The sequence below is a fragment of the Giraffa tippelskirchi genome, chromosome 13, assembly GCF_054371585.1.
Source record: "Giraffa tippelskirchi isolate mGirTip1 chromosome 13, T2T-mGirTip1v1.2.pri, whole genome shotgun sequence".
NCBI lineage: Eukaryota > Metazoa > Chordata > Mammalia > Artiodactyla > Giraffidae > Giraffa > Giraffa tippelskirchi.
Genome location: NC_137287.1, coordinates 68,375,674 through 68,396,247, shown reverse-complemented (window position 1 = coordinate 68,396,247; position 20,574 = coordinate 68,375,674). Strand labels below are relative to the sequence as shown.

General features: G+C 39.4%; 1 protein-coding gene across 1 annotated transcript in view; it reads right to left on the bottom strand.

Annotated features, from left to right (window-relative positions):
• Positions 1-20,574, bottom strand: part of LOC145532204 (uncharacterized) — a 331,653-nt gene that overhangs the window by 254,522 nt on the left and 56,557 nt on the right. Inside the window, exon 3 of the mRNA XM_081556793.1 lies at positions 6,007-6,161. Coding sequence (XP_081412919.1) covers positions 6,011-6,161 — 151 coding nt within the window. The 3' untranslated portion in view covers positions 6,007-6,010. The remainder of the gene's footprint in view (positions 1-6,006; positions 6,162-20,574) is intronic.

Sequence of the window (20,574 nt, the reverse complement as noted above, 5' to 3'; positions counted from 1 at the left end):
TACAATGTCACGAACCTTCATCCATAGTTCATCAGGTATTCTGTCTATCAGATCTAGTCCCTTAAATCTACTTCTCACTTCCACTGTATAGTTATAAGGGATTTGATTTAGGTCATACCTAAATGGTCTAGCGGTTTTCTCCACTTTCTTCAATTTCAGTCTGAATTTGGCAATAAGGAGTTCCTGATCTGATCCACAGTCAGCTCCCGGTCTTGTTTTTGTTGACTGTATAGAGTTTCCCCATCTTTGGCTGCAAAGAATATAATCAATCTGATTTCGTTGTTGACCATCTGGTGATGTCCATGTATAGAGTCTTCTCTTGTGTTGTTGGAAGAGGGTGTTTGCTATGACCAGTGCATTCTCTTGGCAGAACTCTATTAGCCTTTGCCCAGCTTCATTCTGTACTCCAAGGCCAAATTTGCCTGTTACTCCAAGTGTTTCTTGACTTCCTACTCTTGCATTCCAGTCCCCTATAATGAAAAGGACATCTTTTTTGGGTGTTAGTTCTAGAAGGTCTTGTAGGTCTTCATAGAACTGTTCAAGTTCAGCTTCTTCAGCATTACTGGTCGGGGCATAGACTTGAATTACCATGATAGTGAATGGTTTGCCTTGGAAATGAACAGAGACCATTCTGTCGTTTTTGAGATTGCATCCGAGTACTGCATTTCGGACTCTTTTGTTGACTACGATGGCTACTCCATTTCTTCTAAGGGATTCTTGCTCACAGTAGTAGATATAATGGTCATCTGAGTTAAATTCACCCATTCCAGTCCATCTCAGTTCACTGATTCCTAGAATGTCAGTGTTCACTCTTGTCATCTCCTGTTTGACCACTTCAAATTTGCCCTGATTCATAGACCTAACATTCCAGGTTCCTATGCAATATTGCTCTTATAGCATCGAATCTTGCTTCTATCACCAGTCCCATTCACAACTGCGTGTAGTTTTTGCTTTGGCTCTGTCCCTTCATTCTTTCTGTAGTTATTTCTCCACTGATCTCCGGTAGCATACTGGGCACCTACTGACCTGGGGAGTTCATCTTTCAGTGTCCTATCTTTTTGCCTTTCCATACTGTTCATGGGGTTCTCAAGGCAAGAATACTGAAGTGGTTTGCCATTCCCTTCTCCAGTGGACCATATTCTCTCAGACATCTCCACCATGCCCTGTCCATCTTGGGTGGCCCCACATGGCAGACATCACTACTTCACTCCTTATTATGGCTACAGAATAACATTCTATAGCAAGGAGAGATAAGAAAGCCTTCCTCAGTGATCAATGCAAAGAAATAGAGGAAAACAATAGAATGGGAAAAACCAGAGATCTCTTCAAGAAAATTAGAGATACCAAGGGAACATTTCATGCAAAGATGGGCACAGTAAAGGACAGAAATGGTATGGACCTATCATTTAGAAAAGGCAGAGGAACCAGAGATCAAATTGCCAACATCCATTGGATCATCAAAAAAGCAAGAGAGTTCCAGAAAAACATCAACTTCTGCTTTGTTGACTATGCCAAAGCCTTTGACTGTGTGGATCACAATAAACTGTGGAAAATTTTGAAAGAGATGGGAATACCAGACCATCTGACCTGTCTCTTGAGAAACCTGTATGCAGGTCAGGAAGCAACAGTTAGAACTGGACATGGAACAACAGACTGGTTCCAAATAGGAAAAGGAGTATGTCACGGCTGTATATTGTCACCCTGCTTGTTTAACTTATATGCAGAGTACATCATAAGAAATGCTGAGCTGGATGAAGCACAAGCTGGAATCAAGATCGCTGGGAGAAATATCAATAACCTCAGATATGCAGATGACACCACCCTTATGGCAGAAAGTGAAGAAGAACTACAGAGCCTCTTGATGACAGTGAAAGAGGAGAGTGAAAAAGTTGGCTTAAAGCTCAAGAGCCAGAAAACTAAGATCATGGCATCTGGTCCCCTCACTTCATGCCAAATAGATGGGGAAACAGTAGAAACAGTGACAGACTTTATTTTTCTGGGCTCCAAAATCACTGCAGATGGTGACTGCAGCCATGAAATTAAAAGACACTTGCTCTTTAGAAGAATAGTTATGACCAACCTAGATAGCATATTAAAAAGCAGAGACATTACTTTGCCAACAAAGGCCATCTAGTCAAGGCTATGGTTTTTCCAGTAGTCATGTACAGATGTGAGAGTTGGACTATAAAGAAAGCTGAGCACTGAAGAATTTATGCTTTTGAACTGTGGTGTTGGAAAAGACTCTTGAGAGTCCCTTGGACTGCAAGGAGATCCAATCAGTCCATCCTAAAGGAAATCAGTCCTGAATATTCATTGGAAGGACTGATGCTGAAGCTGAAACTCTAATACTTTGGCCACCTGATGCCAAGAACCAACTCATTGGAAAACACCCTGATGCTGGGGAAGACTGAAAGAGGGAGGAGAAGGAGTGACGGAGGATGAGATGGTTGGATGGCATCACCAACTCAATGGACATGGGTTTGGGTGGACTCCGGGAATTGGTGATGGACAGGGAGGCCTGGTGTGCTGCAGTCAATGGGGGTCGCAAAGAGTCAGCCATGACTGAGCAACTGAACTGAACTGAACATTCTGTGGTACGTATATCCCATGATTGTGTATCCATGCATCCACTGATAGACATTTGGGCTGTTTCTACCTTTTGCCTATTGTGAATAATACTGCTATGAATGTGTGTACATGTATTTGTTGGAATATCTGTTTTCAATTCTTTGGGGTATATACCTAGGAGTGGGATCACATGGTAATTCTTTGTGTAGTTTTTTGAGGTACCAATAAACACAGCATCATTTTGCATGCATATTCTATTTACTAAATAAGCTTCTGAAAGGGAAGGAAATCCTTGTCTTTCTTTCTTTCCTTCCTTCCTCCTCTCTCTGTCTGTATCTCTCTCTCCAAGTTATATGGCTACTGATATGTTTCTCTCTATGCTCCAAAACTATTTATTAAATAATTACCTCATCTAGGTAGACCTTGAGATTGCTATAAGAAAATATTGTAAAGAATAAAGTTCTTTTTAACAAAAAGAAACCTTATCATTCATCTTCTTTCACTAAACAGATTTTGGTGAAAAAAAAAAGTATAGAAAGGAAATTTCCATCTCTATAAATTTATTTCAGATCAGACTAGTCTTGATGCTTTTCCACCCACATACTCTTCTCTCCAGATAAAGGGTTTATCAGTAACTAAAATAATGCAATTTAAAAACTGTTTTAAGCTTATGATGAATAACAAAGCAAGTAAAAAAATTATTTAAACATGGAAAAAAGAGTTGGGACAAATCCTGAATCATAAAACATTTCCCTGTGACACGAAAAACAAATGACTCTTAGGAATATTTCTGCTATCTTGTAAACCACATTTAAATAGTTTGAAAAAGAAAAATGAGAAATAAAACTGTTCTTAAGAGGCCTAAGATATTTAACAGCTGAAGTACCATATCAGAGGCAGTCACTGATTTTAACTCCTGGCACCCCACTTTGTATTGGGTATATAAGGTGGAGACAGAGAGGAAACTCACATTTATTCTGCCCCTTCTGAATCATTCGATGGTAGGCTGACATGGAAAGAAACGGGACTTAGGGTAACCAATAAAAAAGCCTGATCATAATGGCTTTAGACACTAAAACACAGCTCCAGATAGCCAGAAAACCCATGTGAAAATTTTTTTTGAAAAGAAACACATATTTTAAGGGGATTTATATGTAATTCTCTGTGATCATTGCTATGATGATCTGGGTCTCATTATTAGAATAAGCTGCACTTTTCCTGAAGAACTGTTTTGTTTTCAGATTGTAGACACAGTGAATGACATCACTGATGACGCATTTATCTCTGCATCTGATCCACATCTCCAAGGGTAGAGGAGTTCATAGCATATGTTTTGTATACTAATCTCATCATAGGTTCTTTTTCTTTTTCTCTTATCCCTATTTCTACTCTGTATCTTCTTTGCTCTGACTTAAACTCTATTAGGCGGAGAAGGCAATGGCACCCCACTCCAGTACTCTTGCCTGGAAAATCCCATGGATGGAGGAGCCTGGTAGGCTACAGTCCATGGGGTCGCTAAGAGTCGGACACAACTGAGCGACTTTACTTTCACTTTTCCCTTTCGTGCACTGGAGAAGGAAATGGCAACCCACTCCAGTATTCTTGCCTGGAGAATCCTAGGGATGGCAGAGCCTGGTGGGCTGCCATCTATGGGGTCGCACAGAGTCGGACATGACTGAAGCGACTTAGCAGCAGCAGCAGCAGCAGCAGCAAACTCTATTAGGAACCATGTAAGAATAAAGAAATCAGCCTCTTGAGCCATCCTACTCCCAAATGGACCTCTGTTTCTAGGACTCTAGCCTTAGTTGGCACATTTGCAGAAATCCATAATTGTTCAAAAAGTTGGGGTGATCTGAGGGTGACCTTTATTATCATGCTTGAGGCCATGGGCACAACTTATATACCTCATTTTCATTAGTTATCATTGGACAAACTTCTTACCTCCTCATGTGGTTGTGGAGCATAACTCACCGAATTCATGTAAAGAGTTTAGTACACTTCCTCGACCATAGTAAGTGCCCAATTAAAATCAACTCTATTAGCTATTGTGTCCTCCCATGAGCTTAATTTAGAACAAATATTTACATATGCATAAGTCAAGCAACTTTATTTTAAAATGAACAAGCCGAGGTAACCAAGTATTTGTTAATACTAACACGCATTTTAAGTTTACCAACCTAGCGGTGAAGATGAGGTAAAAAAGTAAAGATAACCAGTGCAGGCAATGCTTCTAAAAACACAGGTTGTGGGGACAAGGGGCAAACTAGATAGGAGGTTTAGTATCAAAGGAGAATTTAGTTTTTGTGTATGGTTTTGTCTATTTGGCTGTTTAATGTATGTTTGTCATGAAGGCTGAGCACCAAAGAATTGGTGCTTTTTAACTGCGGTCCTGGAGAAAGCTCTTGAGAGTCCCTTGGACAGCAAGGAGATCAAACCAATCAATCCTAAAGGAAATCAACCCTGAATATTCATTGGAAGGACTGATGCTGAAGGTGAAGCTCCAATACTTTGGCCACCTGATGCAAAGAGCTGACTCATTGGAAAAGACCCTGATGCTGGGAAAGACTGAAGGCAGAAGGAGAAGGGGTGACGGAGGATGAGATGGTTGGATGGCATCACCGACTCAATGGATGTGAGTTTGATCAAACTCTGGGAGACAGCGAAGGACAGAGAAGCCTGGCGTGCTGCAGTCCCTGGGTTCGCAAAGAGTCAGACACGACTTAGCTACTGAACAATAACAACAATGTATGTTTGTGAATATGGGTGTTTTAAGATTAGTAAAACATGAACATACACTATGGCAGAGACATGCATGAAGACAAATAAATACACACAAATATGTACATACTTCTTATATATAAGAAGTTAAAAATGTGAGAAAAATGAAATGCTAAGACCTAAAAGAATTATGGATGATGTCAAAGATAAAAATATTTTGTAGTAAACTGGGATCTACTTTATAAATTAATCATTCACAATCTGCTTGTCTTAAAAAAGACTTTTAGGGGCTTCCCTGGCAGTCCAATGGTTAAGACTCTGCTTTCCAATGCAGGGAACAGGGGTTTCAGGAGCCACATGGTGTGGCTAATATTTTTTTAAAACTAAAGAAAACTTGGGTTTCCCTGGTAACTTAGTTGATAAAGACTCTGACTACAATGTAGGAGACCCCTGTTCTTCCCCAGGTCGGGAAGATCCACTAGAGACGGGAAAGGCTACTCACTCCATTATACTGGCCTGGAGAATACCATGGACTGGATAAGTCCATGGGGTTGCAAAGAGTCGGACATGACTGAGTGACTTTCACTTCACTTCACTTTATAAGTTTAGTCACATAAATGCTCCTTTGTTGTTATGTGCATATAAATAAATTTTATACAATAGATGCAGACTTAAAAAGCTGCTCCTAGTAAACTAGACCAGCTTTCCCCATTGACTTACAGCATCAAATCACACAGTCTTCTGTGTGTTCAATATTGGACCAGGCTGGAGGGTGAGTGGGGAGCATCTGCAGACGGAGAAGTTGTTGTACATGTAACACCTGGGAAGGTCCAACCACTTTCACTGTATTCAGGGAAAGACAAAGCAGGTTCACCCTGTAATGGCAAGAAAGGTGACTCAGATTGTATATATTGAATGAATCTTTAATTTACAATCTGAAGTTTTTCCATATTGCATTGATTTAGCACAAGGAGCGCTTAGCACAAAATGACCTTACCTATTTGGAACTACTACTAAATGTGTGCATAAGAATCCAAACCAAGGGGATTCAATGATCCCAAACTAAGCCCTATATTGTAAATCAGAGTTTTATTTTGGATGGATTTAAAGAAAGATATTGCTCATCCATTTCATAAGGAGAAGCTTTCCAAATGCCCTGAGCATATTCTGTTTCATTTTTGTGTGCACAGAGTCTACTATGTTCATATATTTTATTGACATATCCTTATCTAATGGAAATATGAGCATAAGTTTCCTATATTCAGCATTAGTCAGAATGCTTCCATAAAAGCTTATTTAAGGCATAAAAAGAACAATAATGTCTTTCAAAATTGAAACACATTTGTATCTTTTGTGTCACAGTTTCTGCTTTCTTATCACCATGAATAAGGCCAAAATACAAACATTAGCTTGCAAATCGGGGCAAAGTGCTCCCCTTTAAAACAAAGCCCTTTCTTTAGTAAAGATCCTGACTTTCAAAGGTCATTTCGGTAGACTGAGTAATGACATTTATCCTTTAAATGAAGTGTTGTAAAAGTTACGGTGTCATATAAGCTTTGGCTTTTTCTTCCACAGGCAAGTTTAACTGTTGAAATTTGGGTAATGTGACTACTTCTTTGGAATCAGTTCTACCTTATTTTTAAGAAGATAATACTTGTAGATGAGACAAAGTTAATATATGTTTTGACATTGAAACTCCCAAAGTTACATGTTAGTCATCTGTTTAATGCTCATTTTAAATCTCTCTGGTATATACTTGAAACTTCATGTTGTGAGTCAGAAAATAAATGTAAACTTTTACAGCTACAATGAAGAAACTCTAAAATTGATACAACTTTTATCATTCAGTCACATAACACTCAAGAGTAAAGAAGATAAAAAAGGAATCTCCTTGTTATGAAATCACTGTCTTTTTATAAAAATAATAAAAATTTAAAAGCTACTGAGTCATAGAATTTAAAATGAACAAAATAAGAATCTAAGCCTCCTATTTTTCAAATGAACATTTTGAAACAATGGTTAATTATTTTGGAAAAATAATCAGTTTTTTAAAAATAGATTCTTTGGTAATGATTGTGTTAAGAAATTTGGGGATCTATAGGAAGGGGATCAAGATGGCAGAGTAAGAAGACATGGCACTCACCTCCTCCAACCTAAAAAGAAAAGATAAAATGGGAGTGGCAGTCTCAACAAAATAAATTATTTAGGAAGTAATATGGACAAAATCTGGTCACAGTACTTTCATCCAATTTAGTTACTCTTTCACTCACTTCATTGACTTAACACATGTGAGGCTGGCCACCAAAGGGATGGGGCTTCACTGGTGACTCAGTGGTAAAGAACCCACCTGCCAATGAAGGAGCCGAGGGCTCCATCCCTGTGTTGGAAAGATCCCCTGGAGAAGGAAATGGCACCTACTCCAGTATTCTTGCCTGGGAAATCCCATGGACAAAGAGGCCTGGCAGGCTATAGTCCATGGAGTTTCAGCAGAGCCAGACATGACTTAGAGACTAAACAACAACCAACAACCAAAGGGGTAAAATGAAAAGTCTCTCTCCTCCACCATCAAAAGGGAGAGACAGTAATGCAAACAGCAGTTGTAATACAAAAAATAACTGTTATAATCAAAGTGGGTACCTAGTGCTGGGGAGCATAGGAAATAAAAGCTATTGGGTAAGAGGAACCACCCAATCCTGAACTGACAGGCCTCAGCAACTAACTGCATATGGAGGTGAAGTTAAAGAAGAAATCAAAGGTAAGTTCAGATAGCTGACTGGGACAATCTCTGAGTTAGGAAATATAGAAAGGGGAGCAGATCTGGAGAAGTGATGATTTCTGACTGTACGGATTAAGTGTGAGGTGCCTATGAAACAGCTGGTGCTGTGCTGTGCTAAGTTGCTTCAGTCGTGTCCAACTCTTTGCGACCCCATGGACTGTAGCCACCAGGCTCCTCTGTCCATGGGATTCTCCAGGCAAGAATACTGGAATAGGTTGCCATACCATCCTCCAGGGGATCTTCCCTGACCCAGGGATCGAACTTCCATCTCTTAGGTCTCCTGCATTGGTAAGCGGGTTCTTTACCACTAGCACCACATGGGAAGCCCGTGAAACAGCAGGGCCCGGTACCTAAAAATCAGCATAGATGCAAATCTGCATTCAGAAGGAATTCTTTTTTTTTATTGAAGTATAGTTGATTTAAGCGTTCTTAATTCCTTTTGTACAGCAATGATTCTGTTACACACACATATATATATACATTCTTTTCTTAATATTCTTCTCTACAATGACTTTTTCATATAAATGGAAGGATAATTGCTTTACAAAGTTGTGTTAGTTTCTGCTGTAGAACAACATGAATCAACTATAAGAATACATATATCCCCTTCCTCTTGAGCCTCCCTGCCACCCCATATCCCATCCCACCCCTTGAGATCATCACAGAGCACCAAGCTGAACTCCAGAAGGGAGTTCTGAGCTGAATAGATTTGAGAATAGGTTTGAAGTCAAGGATATAAATAAAATTGCCTAAAGGTACCCAGAAATAGGAGACCATGAAGCATTAATTTTGCTGAGGAATAGAGTAAACTAAATTGACTAGTTTTTAGAATGTCTTCAACTCCAGAATCATATCACATATCACATATTCTAGTGGGGATTAAAGTCAAACTTTATGAGAAATACTAAAGAGTTTTAGTGGGTGTCTTGTGAAAGAATAACTACTAATAATAACTATGATAATAATATCACCACGCAAATCAACACAGATTACTAGATAGAGAGAAATCAGACAGAACCTTAAAAATGGGAATGCATAGGGACTTCCCCAGTGGTCCAGTGGGTAAGAATCAGTGCTTTCACTGCTGGGTCCAGGTTCAATCCCTGGTCCAGGAACTAAGACCCCACCAAGCCGGGTAGGCCAGCCAAAAAAGAAAGAGAAAAAAAAAAGCAGGGGGACTACATAAGTGCAAAACTTGCATATTAACTGAAAATATGATCTGCACGATGGTCACTACCATTGAAACTGTCATTTCTATGAGGCTGGCAAACATGCAAAGGACTTAAAAATGCTTGCTGACTGATGCATTTTTACAGAAGAACAGTATTTAGACCTTCAGTTCATGGGGTCGCAAAGAGTTGGACACGACTTAGCGACTGAAAAACAATAGGTATTTAAACATATGTTCTGTTCCATGGTAATCTGCCTGGACAGGAGTCAGACTAATCTGTTGAAAGTACAAAAACAAAATTGTGAATGATAAAATAATGCTGAAATGATTAGTGACTATAAACAGAAACCAACAGCTCTTGATGTTGACCTTGAAGTCTTAGAAACTGAGAAATACTCAGCATGATAACCTAGAGGCACAGAGCCAAATGAACACAGGTTTATGAACCAGAACATGTCCTGGATGGGCTCACAAAAGCCACCTCAGGGGACTTCCAGTGGTTAAGACTCTGCGCTTCCAATGCAGGGGGTACAGGTTTGATCCCTGGTTGGGGAACTAGGCTCCCACATGCCCCATGGTGCAGCCAGCAAAAAAAAGTCTCCCCAGGTTCTAGAACAGCCCAAAGCTGTTCAAACTATTCAAACATTCAGTGATGCTCTAGCAACTTGCTCCCAACTTCTATGCTGCCCCAATTAATCCATGACACATCCGTCTCTCACTATTTTTCAAACCCTTAGCTCATGGTTAGAAACTTTGGCTTTTCCTGACTCCCTCTTCACTCAATTTACAGCGATTCCTACTGACCCCTTGCTGTTAACTTTGGCTGTTCCCCACCTTCATACTCTGAGATTACATACAGAGCCAAATACCTGGCTACCATATGCCACCCTAATCACTCCAACCTCTTGGCTGCTTTTGGCAGAATTGAAACAATTTTGTACTTCTAAGAGGCAATTAAAGACTGAATTAACAGGTAACATGAAAATCTTCTGCAAACTCTTGATTGAGAGCAATAAGAAATAAGGCATGCCGAGTTTATTCCTACATTATTTAATTAAATGGTATTTATAACTACTAATAATTAGATAACAATTACCTGCACAACTTTATCAAATTTTAAAAAGTAGAAATCACAGCATGATGACATTTTATCTCTCTCAGTAAATATAGAAGTTCAAAAGCCCTATGAAAATAAAATTCAACTGTTTCTGACATTTGCAATGAATATTAATTTGGCTTCAATTATTTGTTAAAAGCTTCAAAGAAAAATGTCCTTGAAATAATGTAGGTTCAAAATAGATATCTGGTAAATTGTAGTTAAATAATAACACAATCATTTCAAACTTATCCATTAATATTCAGTTCCACATCCATCTCTGATCTCTTGAGCACCAACTTCACTGCACACCTATGCAATCTCTTAAAGAGTCTGCCAGTGTGTTCACTGATTGGGCCCATAAGGGAGGCTACAACCCCAAGGTCAAGAGAATAAAGGGACTGGGAGTCATAGGGGAAAACGTGTATGCTCCTCTTCCCATGTTCTTCCCTCAAACTAGAGAGAAGCAAATTTGTGCCACCATTTTCTCTTTGCTCTCTGTGCCAGACATTGTTGATACCCTGTATACTTCACCCCAAGTAAGGCCCCGAAACTACATTTCTCCCTTGCCTGCAGATCTCCTCTGAGAGTTCCAGTGAGAGGGCCTCCTGTGAGATTTGGAAGTGAGTTTTTTGTTTGCTTGTTTTTGAGCAGAGAAAGGTTTATCGTAGGGCCATGAAAGAAGACTGGATGTCTCATGGCCCAAAAAACTCGAGCACCCCAAAGGGTTTCGGCAAAGCATTTTGAAAAGCCAGGTGAGGGAGGGGATTGAAGGGTATGTGCTCAGCTCATGCACCATTCTCTGACTGGCTGATGGTGAGGGAATAGGGCATTATCACAGTGGTTAACATTATTAGTCCTTAGGGTCCAGGATCCCTGGGGTCTCTGTGCTCATGGTCATTAGGTAGTTAACATCTTCCGTTTGGTAGGGGGCTTTCACATTGTATATAATAACTCAGGAAATGTGCAGAAAGTTTGGTTGTTTGTGTTTTAATGGTGGCTGCAGGCAGGCTCACAGGTATCAAGCAGACAGCAGAAGTGAGGAATGCCCTATAGACATAGCACCTTTCTGAGACTCCTGCTTCTGGAGTTCCTAAGGCTGGTCACCCTGTGCTTGGCTCTCCTACCTCCCCAAGACTGTGTAGGTCTCTGATTCTTGGCGTTAAACGTCTCCCCACTGAGACACCTTAATCAGCTTCTCTTTTCCCTCACTCACTCTTTTCTAGAAGAGAAGGGGTGGTTGGTTGATCTGCTGACATTTGCCACTAACTGGACAATGGTTTACTAGCAGATAGGACTACTTCATCTTTCATTTTCTGGGATGGGACCCAGAGGGCTCTCCTTTGTTTCTTGTTTCCTATTGGCAAACACATCTGAGCAGGTCCCCAAACCTTCTGTATTTGTTTCCTACTGCTGCTGTAACAAATATCACAGATGGAGTGGCTTGCAGCAACACAACACTGAAAACAGTCACGATTTTGGGGAATTAGGATGCAGACAGTTTGGGGGACAGTGGCCATTATTCTGCTTATGACACTTTCTGGAAGCTGCCTTCAGCCTCATCCATATTCAAGCAAGGGGTATTGGAGTCTGGTCTCTCTCTCCCTGTGCAAGCATACCTGAGTTTGTGGGGCCCAATCCTAGACAAAGAGTAGGAGTAAAAAGTTCCACTTTGGATAAGCCTAAAGCATATATCTTAATATAGATTTCACAGAACTCTGCACGGAAGATGCTATAGACAAGCAAAATCACTGTATTCTCCATCTGGCTAGCAATCTTGCTTGGTTGGTTTGCTTTATTGATCAGAACCTTTGAGATTGAGAAGGGTGGATCCCCTAGACTCAATACACCCACTCCACAGACATCTGATGAACTACCTGACGGTTCTTTTGTAACAGACTTCGTATTATATATAGTCTGCAATTTGAACTTTATACAACAAATTTTTCAAAAATCAAGGCATAGCTCTGTAACTCTATATTTGAATAAAAGTTCAACATGACTTGAATCATCTGCAAAACATAATGAATTTTTCACAAATATCCTCACTACTTGACACTAAAATACAGTAAAATCATAGCATCCAATATTTTTCAACTTCGTATCAGTGCAGAACTAAAAGCCTTGTGAATGCTGATTAAGAAAGCTAGTCTACTCACATCAGATTAACAAGAATACACCACATTGTTCTCAGAGCTGGTTTCTTCAGCCAATACAATCCTCATTAGCTATAAATAAAGCTGTCTTCATCACATTCATAATTGAATATTTAAATCAATATCAGATGCAGAAATGTCCTTGGTGACAACCAAGCAACTGTGTTTAAAGAGCATAATACCTGCCAGTGGATGAGCTTCATCATCTGTTTAACTGAGAAAAGTATTATTTAATTAGAACACATGGAAAGATTCATGGAAATTTTAAAATCATATGATGGCAAAGCTAGAAATTACACTGGCCTAAATTATAATGCAGTTCAGGGACTCTGGCCTAGAAAAAGTGCTGCCTGCATAAGGTGACAGAAAGCCCCATCCCACTTCTACCAGTTCATTTTCTTAGTCCCTCGGCCAGTCATTCATTCATTCATGTTCATTCTTTCCTTCACTCACTTATTCTGCCTCTATCATGCACCCAGCACCGGAGATATAAAAATGAACAACACGCGGTTCCTGCCTTCAATACGCTCCCTCTTCGCCAGAGAAGAGAAATATTCAATTCACTCTTTGCGCAATATAAAAAGAGCTATAACAGAGGTCATGGGAAGCAAGAGAAGGGGTCAGGCATTCTGTTTAGAGAGCTCCCAGCAAGAGGCAGCATAGCATAGTGGCCAAGCAGGGGCACTGGAACCCTTTGTGACTTAACCTCTCTGTGCTTCCTATCATCATGTGCTCAACACAGATTTGAGGCAAAATAAGGGTTACCTAGTAATAAAGGCTAGAGAGACATAATAAACACTATGTCAGTGTCTGAAATAAAGAACTTGAAAGTTTCACAAAAGATGTGATATTTGAGACCGGCTTTGAAGAACATGTAAACATAAAGCAAAGAGGAACTAAAGAGCCTCTTGATGAAAGTGAAGAGGAGAGTGAAAAAGTTGGCTTTAAAACTCAACATTCAAAAAACCAAGATCATGGCACCCGGTCCCATCATTTCATGGCAAATAGATGGAGAAACAATGGAAACAGTGACAGACTTTATTTTCTTGGGCTCCAAAGTCACTGCAGATAGTGACTGCAGCCATGAAATTAAAAGACGCTTGCTCCTTGGAAGAAAAGTTATGACCAACCTAGACAGCATATTAAAAAGCAGAGACATTACTTTGCCAACGAAGGTCCATCTAGTCAAAGCTATGGTTTTTCCAGTAGTCATGTATGGACGTGAGAGTTGGACTATAAAGAAAGTTGAGCACTGAAGAATTTATGCTTTTGAACTGTGGTGTTGGAGAAGACTCTTGAGAGTCCCTTGGACTGCAAGGAGATCCAACCAGTCAATCTTAAAGGAAATCAGTCCTGCATATTCACTGAAAGGACTGATACTGAAGCTGAAACTCCAATACTATGGCCACCTGATGGGAAGAAGTGACTCATTGGAAAACACCCTGATGCTGGGAAAGATTGAAGGCAGGAGGAAAACGGGATGACAGAGGATGAGATGATTGGATGGCACCACCGACTCGATGGACATGAGTTTGAGCAAGCTCCGGGAGTTGGTGATGGACAGGGAAACCTGGCGTGTTTCAGTCCATGGGTTCACAAAGAGTCAGACAGGACTGAGCAACAACAGCAACAATGTCCATCAGGAGAGAAGAAAGGGCATTTCAGGTAGAAAGAAGTTTCTTTTTCTCCACAAATTTTCACCCACTACTGGTGGGTGAGGCAGCATCTGGTCAAAACACCTAGAAAGCAAGTCAGGAACACCTTAACCAAAACCTTGCACTTCTTAATACATCTGCTTCCAGAGTAACCCAGCTTCCTAGGAGAGGATCCACACAGCCCTCTTTCTTGAGTCTAAACACACCCAACTTCCTCTTGGAATTCCTAGCAATGTTTTAAAGTCCTGTGGATTCTAAATCCAAACCAAATCTCTAGTCTGCCCGCTTCTCCTCACCCATCTCACCTTCGCCAGGGTCACACCTGGACTCTCCACCTCAGCAGTGGCCACACTTACTCTCCACAATGCAGCAAGTCATCTTCTCAATACATAAATCTTTTCAAGTTGCTTCTCTGCCTTAAAACTGTCTACATTGTACTTGGACACTCAGTACCAGCCCATAGGACTCTGTGATGAATCCCTCACCCAACTGTTCCCTCTCAGTTTTCACCTTCTTCTCACTCAAGGCTCCAACCAGAGCCGCCATCTTGGAAGTCTCCATACTGGTTCTCTCCTGCCCCAAGGCCTCTATATATTAGCCATCCTCTACCAGAAACCTCCTTCATTTTTTTAAATCTGATTAACTACTCCTTATCCTTCAGAGTTTAGCTTGAGGAATGGTGCTGACCAGTGGAAAGAGCCCCCAAAAAGGAAGTGGGCAGGTCTGCCTGCGTACTGGCACTGCCATTCCAGGCTATGTGAGAAGGAAGTCACCCAGTATTTTCAGGTCTGTGTGTCCACCTAAAAAATTAGGGGTAGGGACCAAAAGCATGGTCATATTCCTTACAACCCCATCCTTCTTTTTCTACTGTTAAACTTAATCTTGTTTCTTCCTCCCTTTCTTCTCTCCATGAGCAGCCTAAAACCATTTTTTTCTACCTACACTCTATTCCATTTCTCCACTTTGAGTTTCATAAAAGTAAAACACTAAAATGGAAAGAGCAGAAATAATGAGTGATAGCATAATAGACATAGAAAAAGAGTTTAACAAAATCCAATACCATTTTGTGATAAAAACATTCAACAACCAAGAAGAAAACAGGAACTTCCTCAACTTGATAAAAGGCACCTTTGATAAAATTCACAGCTAACATTATACTTGATGGTGAAAGACTGAATTCTTTCCCCCGAAAATCAAGGACAATAAAAGGATGCTCACTCTCATCCCTTCAGTTTGACCTTGTACTGCAGGTTCTAGACAGGGCACTTAGGAAGGAAGGAAGGGAAGAAATGCTAAAGAATAATTTTTTAAAAAAAATATGTGTAATACTTACACTCTTAAAATTATAAAACACTATTGAAAATATAAAGGAAGACCTCAGTAAATAAAAAGCCATTCCATGTTCATGTATCAGAAGAATATCAGAAGCATTAATATTGTTAAGATAGCATTACTCTCCAAACTGATCTACAGACTTAAAACAATTCCTGACCAAAATCCCAGCTGGCTTCTTTTTTTTTTTTTTTTTGAGCAGAATTTAACAAACAAATCCTAAAGTTCATATGGAAATTTGAGAGGGCCAGATATCCAAAACAATCTTGAAAAATAAGAAGCAAGCTGGAGGACTCAGCAAGCTGGAGTCTTCTAATTTAAAGACAGTGCAAAGTCAAAGAATCAAGACTATGCACTACTGGCATGAGAAAAGACATTAGGATAGATCAACGGAGTAAAATTGAGAGTCAAGAAATAAATCCCACATTATAGTCAATTAATGTTGGCAAGTATGCCAAAACAAGTCAACTCTTTCCAACAAATGATGCTGGAACAACTGAACAGCCACATGCAAAAGAATAAAACTGGACAGCTTCTTCACACTGTACACAAAAATTAACTCATAATGGATTAGACCTAAACTAAGAAAGAGCTACAATTACAAAATACTTAGAAGAAAACATAAGAATAAATCTTACTGAACTTGAATTTGTTACATAAATGATAAAAGAAAAAAATAGATAGATTGTACTTCTTCAAAACATCTGTGCTACAAACTAAACCATCAGAAAAGTAAAAAGACAACCCACATAAGGGGAGAAAATATTTGCAAGTCATATATCTGACAAGGGGCTTGTATTTAGACAACTTACAAACCAATAATAAAAGGACAAAGAACTCCATTTAATAGTTCCCTGTGGTATACAATATCTTGTAATAACCTACAATGGAAAAAATCTGAAAAATAATCTATGCATATATGTATAGCTAAATCACCTTGCTCCGACATGAAACACTGTAACTCAACTATATGTCAATAAAATATATATAGTAAGAAAAACAAAAAAAAATGGACAATATATTTGCACAGACATTTATTTTTCCAAAGAAGATATATAAATGCCCAATAAGCACATGAAAAGATGCTCAACATCATTAGTCAATAAGGAAATGTAAATCAAAACCATGATGAGAAGATACCACTTCACATCATTAGAATGACTACAATCAAAAAAAGAGACAAGTGTTGGTAAGAATGTGGACAATATAGAGCCCTTGTATACAGCTGGTGGGAATGTAAAATTATGCTGGTGGGAATGTAAAATTATGCAGCCTCTTTGAAAACCAGTGTGACAGTCCTGCAAAATGCTAAACATAAGAGTTATCATATAACATGATAATGCCACTCCTAGATATCTACCCAAGAGAAATGAAAACATAAACCCATATACAGAGGTGTACATGACTTTTCATAACAGTATTACTCATATTAGCCAAAAATGAGAAACAACCCAGATATCTATCAACTGATGAATGGGTAAACAAAATATGGTATATCCATACAAGGCACTATTAATTGAGAGTAAAAAGAAATGAAGTACTGATACATGTTATAACGTGGATGAACCTTGAAAACATTGTTCTAAATGAAAGGAGCCACTCACAAACGACAAACATTGCATGACCCCATTTATATGAAATGTCCAGAACAAGCAAATCCATAGAGACAGAAAGTAGCTTAGTGGCTTCCAAGGGCTGGAAAGTACAGAGGGAATGGTTATTGACTGGTAATGAATACACTAAAAAAAAAAAAATCAAACTGTGTACTTTAAATGGATGTATTTTATAATATATAAATTATATCTCAATAAAACTTTTTTATAAAAGAAAGAAGGGAAGAAAAGGATGCCCTAAGATCAGGCTTCTCCTTAGTCACCACTGAGATCATCCTTGGTGTCCTCACCTCCTCCACCCCCAACCTTGAGAGGCCTTATTCTTCTAACAGAGACCGAAGCTTGGGTCTTATGGTGAGATGCTCAAGATAACCTCACTCAGTCTGGGGTTTACCTTTGAAATATATATATATATAATGTGCTTAGTCACTCAGTCATGTCCGGCTCTTTGTGGCCCCATGGACTGTAGCCCACCAGGCTCCTCTGTCCACAGGGATTCTCCAGGCAAGAATACTGGAGTGGGTTCCATGCCCTCCTCCAGGGGATCTTCCCAATCCAGGGATTGAACCCAGGTCTCCCACATTGCAGGTGGATTCTTTACCATCTGAGCCACCAGGAAAGCCTATATATATATATAGGCTATATATATATATATATATGTATGTATGTATGTATGTATATATAATTTGTATCACAAAATTTATGTACATATAGAAATTTTAAATTATACATTTCAAATTTCTGAAGTTTAAATTTCTAAATCACCCTGATCATCTATTCCAGGGGTCAACAAACCAGAGGCCCAATCCAACCAACAGCCTATGTTTTGTTTTTTGTACTGCCCGTTAGTTAGGAATAGTTCTCTGAAAAAAACTAGGAACAGATGTGTGAAAATAAAAAAAAAAAGAATATGTGACAGAAATCAAATGTGGACTGCAAAGTCTAATATATTAATTTAGTATCTGGGCCTTTATAAAACAAATTTGCTGACTCTAGGATCTATACATTTTTCCCCCTACTATTCACAGAGTTAAAAAGGCAAGGGAGCGGCTAGGAGAAAGAACAAGAGGAAAACTTGTATCTTTCCTCTTACCTTATTGTTTGCAACATGAAGAGTAGAATAAAAAAGGCATTTTTGTACAAATTCATGAGTGTTAATTGTTAAATTTTGAAGAGTTTTGGGAGGCAGTTGACATCATGCTGAAATCAGCTATGGTAGAAATATTTACAACACAGAAATCAACAAATAGAACAAATCAGAGCTTTTTTGCTCCACCAGGGATCCAACACACCTCTAAATGAAACTTTCTGAAAATCTTCTCACCTCTCTTAGTGGTTTTTTTTTTTGTTTTTTGCTTTCCTTCCCTTCACTTTCCTTCACGCTATGCTCAGTCATGTTCAACTCTTTTTCAGGCAAGAATACTGGAGCGAGTTCCCATTTCCCACTCTAGGGGATCTTCTCAACCCCAGGATCAAACCCCCGTTTCTTGTGTCTCCTACATTGACAGGTGACTACTTTACCACAAGAACCACCTGGGAAGTCCTACTTTTCAGAAACCAGAGGGTATCAAAGAAGCTTTGAATCTGTTTTTGTGTCTATAGGGAATGCATAGATGGGACTCCATGGAACTAAGTTAGAACTGGAAAGGGAAGTTCTCAGGGCAGTGTACAAGGTCCTCCAAAGAAAAGAAACCATAGACTCTCACAGTGACTGTCTCTTATCCCCCTTCTCCCTCTCCCTCCTGTGCTGGAACACCCACTCTCTGCACGAGAGACCAGGACAGTCTCCACTCCCAGGCCTCTGGAGATGGTTGTGAGGGGAAGGGCCAGCCCACTGCCAGGACTGTAGGTAAAACAAGCTCCTGATATTAACCAAGGCCATGGATTGCCTAGAGAGTAGAACTTAAATGTTCTCACCACACACACACACACACACACACACACACAAAAGGCAAATACATGACAGGATGGAGGCATTAGCTAATCATATGGTGGTGATCATTTTTCAATATATGTGTATCAATGGATTGGCAATAGAGTAGAGCTTAAATGTTCTCACCACTAAAAAAAATAAAAGGAAAGAAAAAAGGCAATTATGTGATGTGATAGAGGTATTAATTAATGCTATAGTGGTAATCATTTTTCAACATATAAGTGTATCGAATCAACACATTGTACACCTTAAAATGTATCAATTTTAAATGGCAATTATATCTCAATAAAGTTGGGGGAAAAGGTAACAGAAGAGATTTCCTGATCACCACTAGAGGGAGGGCGGGTCACATTTTGTGTAAAGGCACTTAAGGGACCTGAATGCTGGGGTTTACCGGGAAATGAGGCCAAAAGGAAGGAGAGAGGGTAAAGACTGTAGGAAGGACAGGAGGACAAAGCAGAAAGAAAAGGATCATTGTTTTGTGACTTCTACAGAAGGGGTACCAGATGCCAGCATCCAATCTCAGGGATCTGATGAGCAAAGGACACAGATACACTTGAAAAAAGTGGGATCAGAACTCTCAGTGAGTATCTAGCTAGCCGAGCACCTTTCTCCTGTGCAGATGCGGCCAGAACAGAGGCCTCAGGGCAGGTGGCTAGAGAGCTTCTTATTCCTCCCAAAGCCATGAATGACATTGATGGGTGAACAGAGCAACACTCTAAGATTTGCCTTGTACGAGACTTAACTCTCAAGGATATCTACATACTTAACACCGGTTATGCTGTTTATTTATTTATGTTTTATTAAGGTAACATGATTTTATAAATTGATCTTTAAAAGTTTGTAAATGCAGGAGATCCAATATTATCTATATATTTAAGAGAAGGATATGTCTACTTACTTATTTTCTATATTAGAGATATATACTATACATGATATGTAATATAATCTCTTGGTCTGCTGAATATACCAGTAAGAGTCAAGGGAGAGATTACTTACAAAAGTGCCAGCCTATATCTTTTCGTTATAACAAAATGGAAATTAGAATTTTATTAATTAGAAATTAATACTCATTTTCTCATATGAAGAAGAAAACTACAGTATCATTTTTTAATGCTCAGCAATGAATTAAACAGGTTTCTCCCAAGGCAGCTGGGAACCTGAATTCCACATGTAACATTGTTTCTAGGAGGAAGAAGTTTCCAAACAACCTACTGATTAAAAACATTTAGAACAAAGTATGTTTGTAAACCAGGCACCAAAAAAAAAAAAAAACCCACAAAAAACTGTGTACACAGTTGTTTGGAAAGCTAAGTTACCCCCTCTTCCTTTACAGTGTTGTGATGGTTCGGGCTTCTATCCTAGAGTCTGTATCTCCCCCTACACACAACACATATATATACACACACACAGAATTTCTGTTGAAAAGTTGCTCTGGCTGCATCTCTTACAGTTATAAGAAAACGGATTTCTAATGGCTATATTTCAAGGTTGTTGGCCCCATTTTTGCTGCTTTGGTAACTTTTCCTGGCTCCAGAAAAGCTACTCTGCTGCTG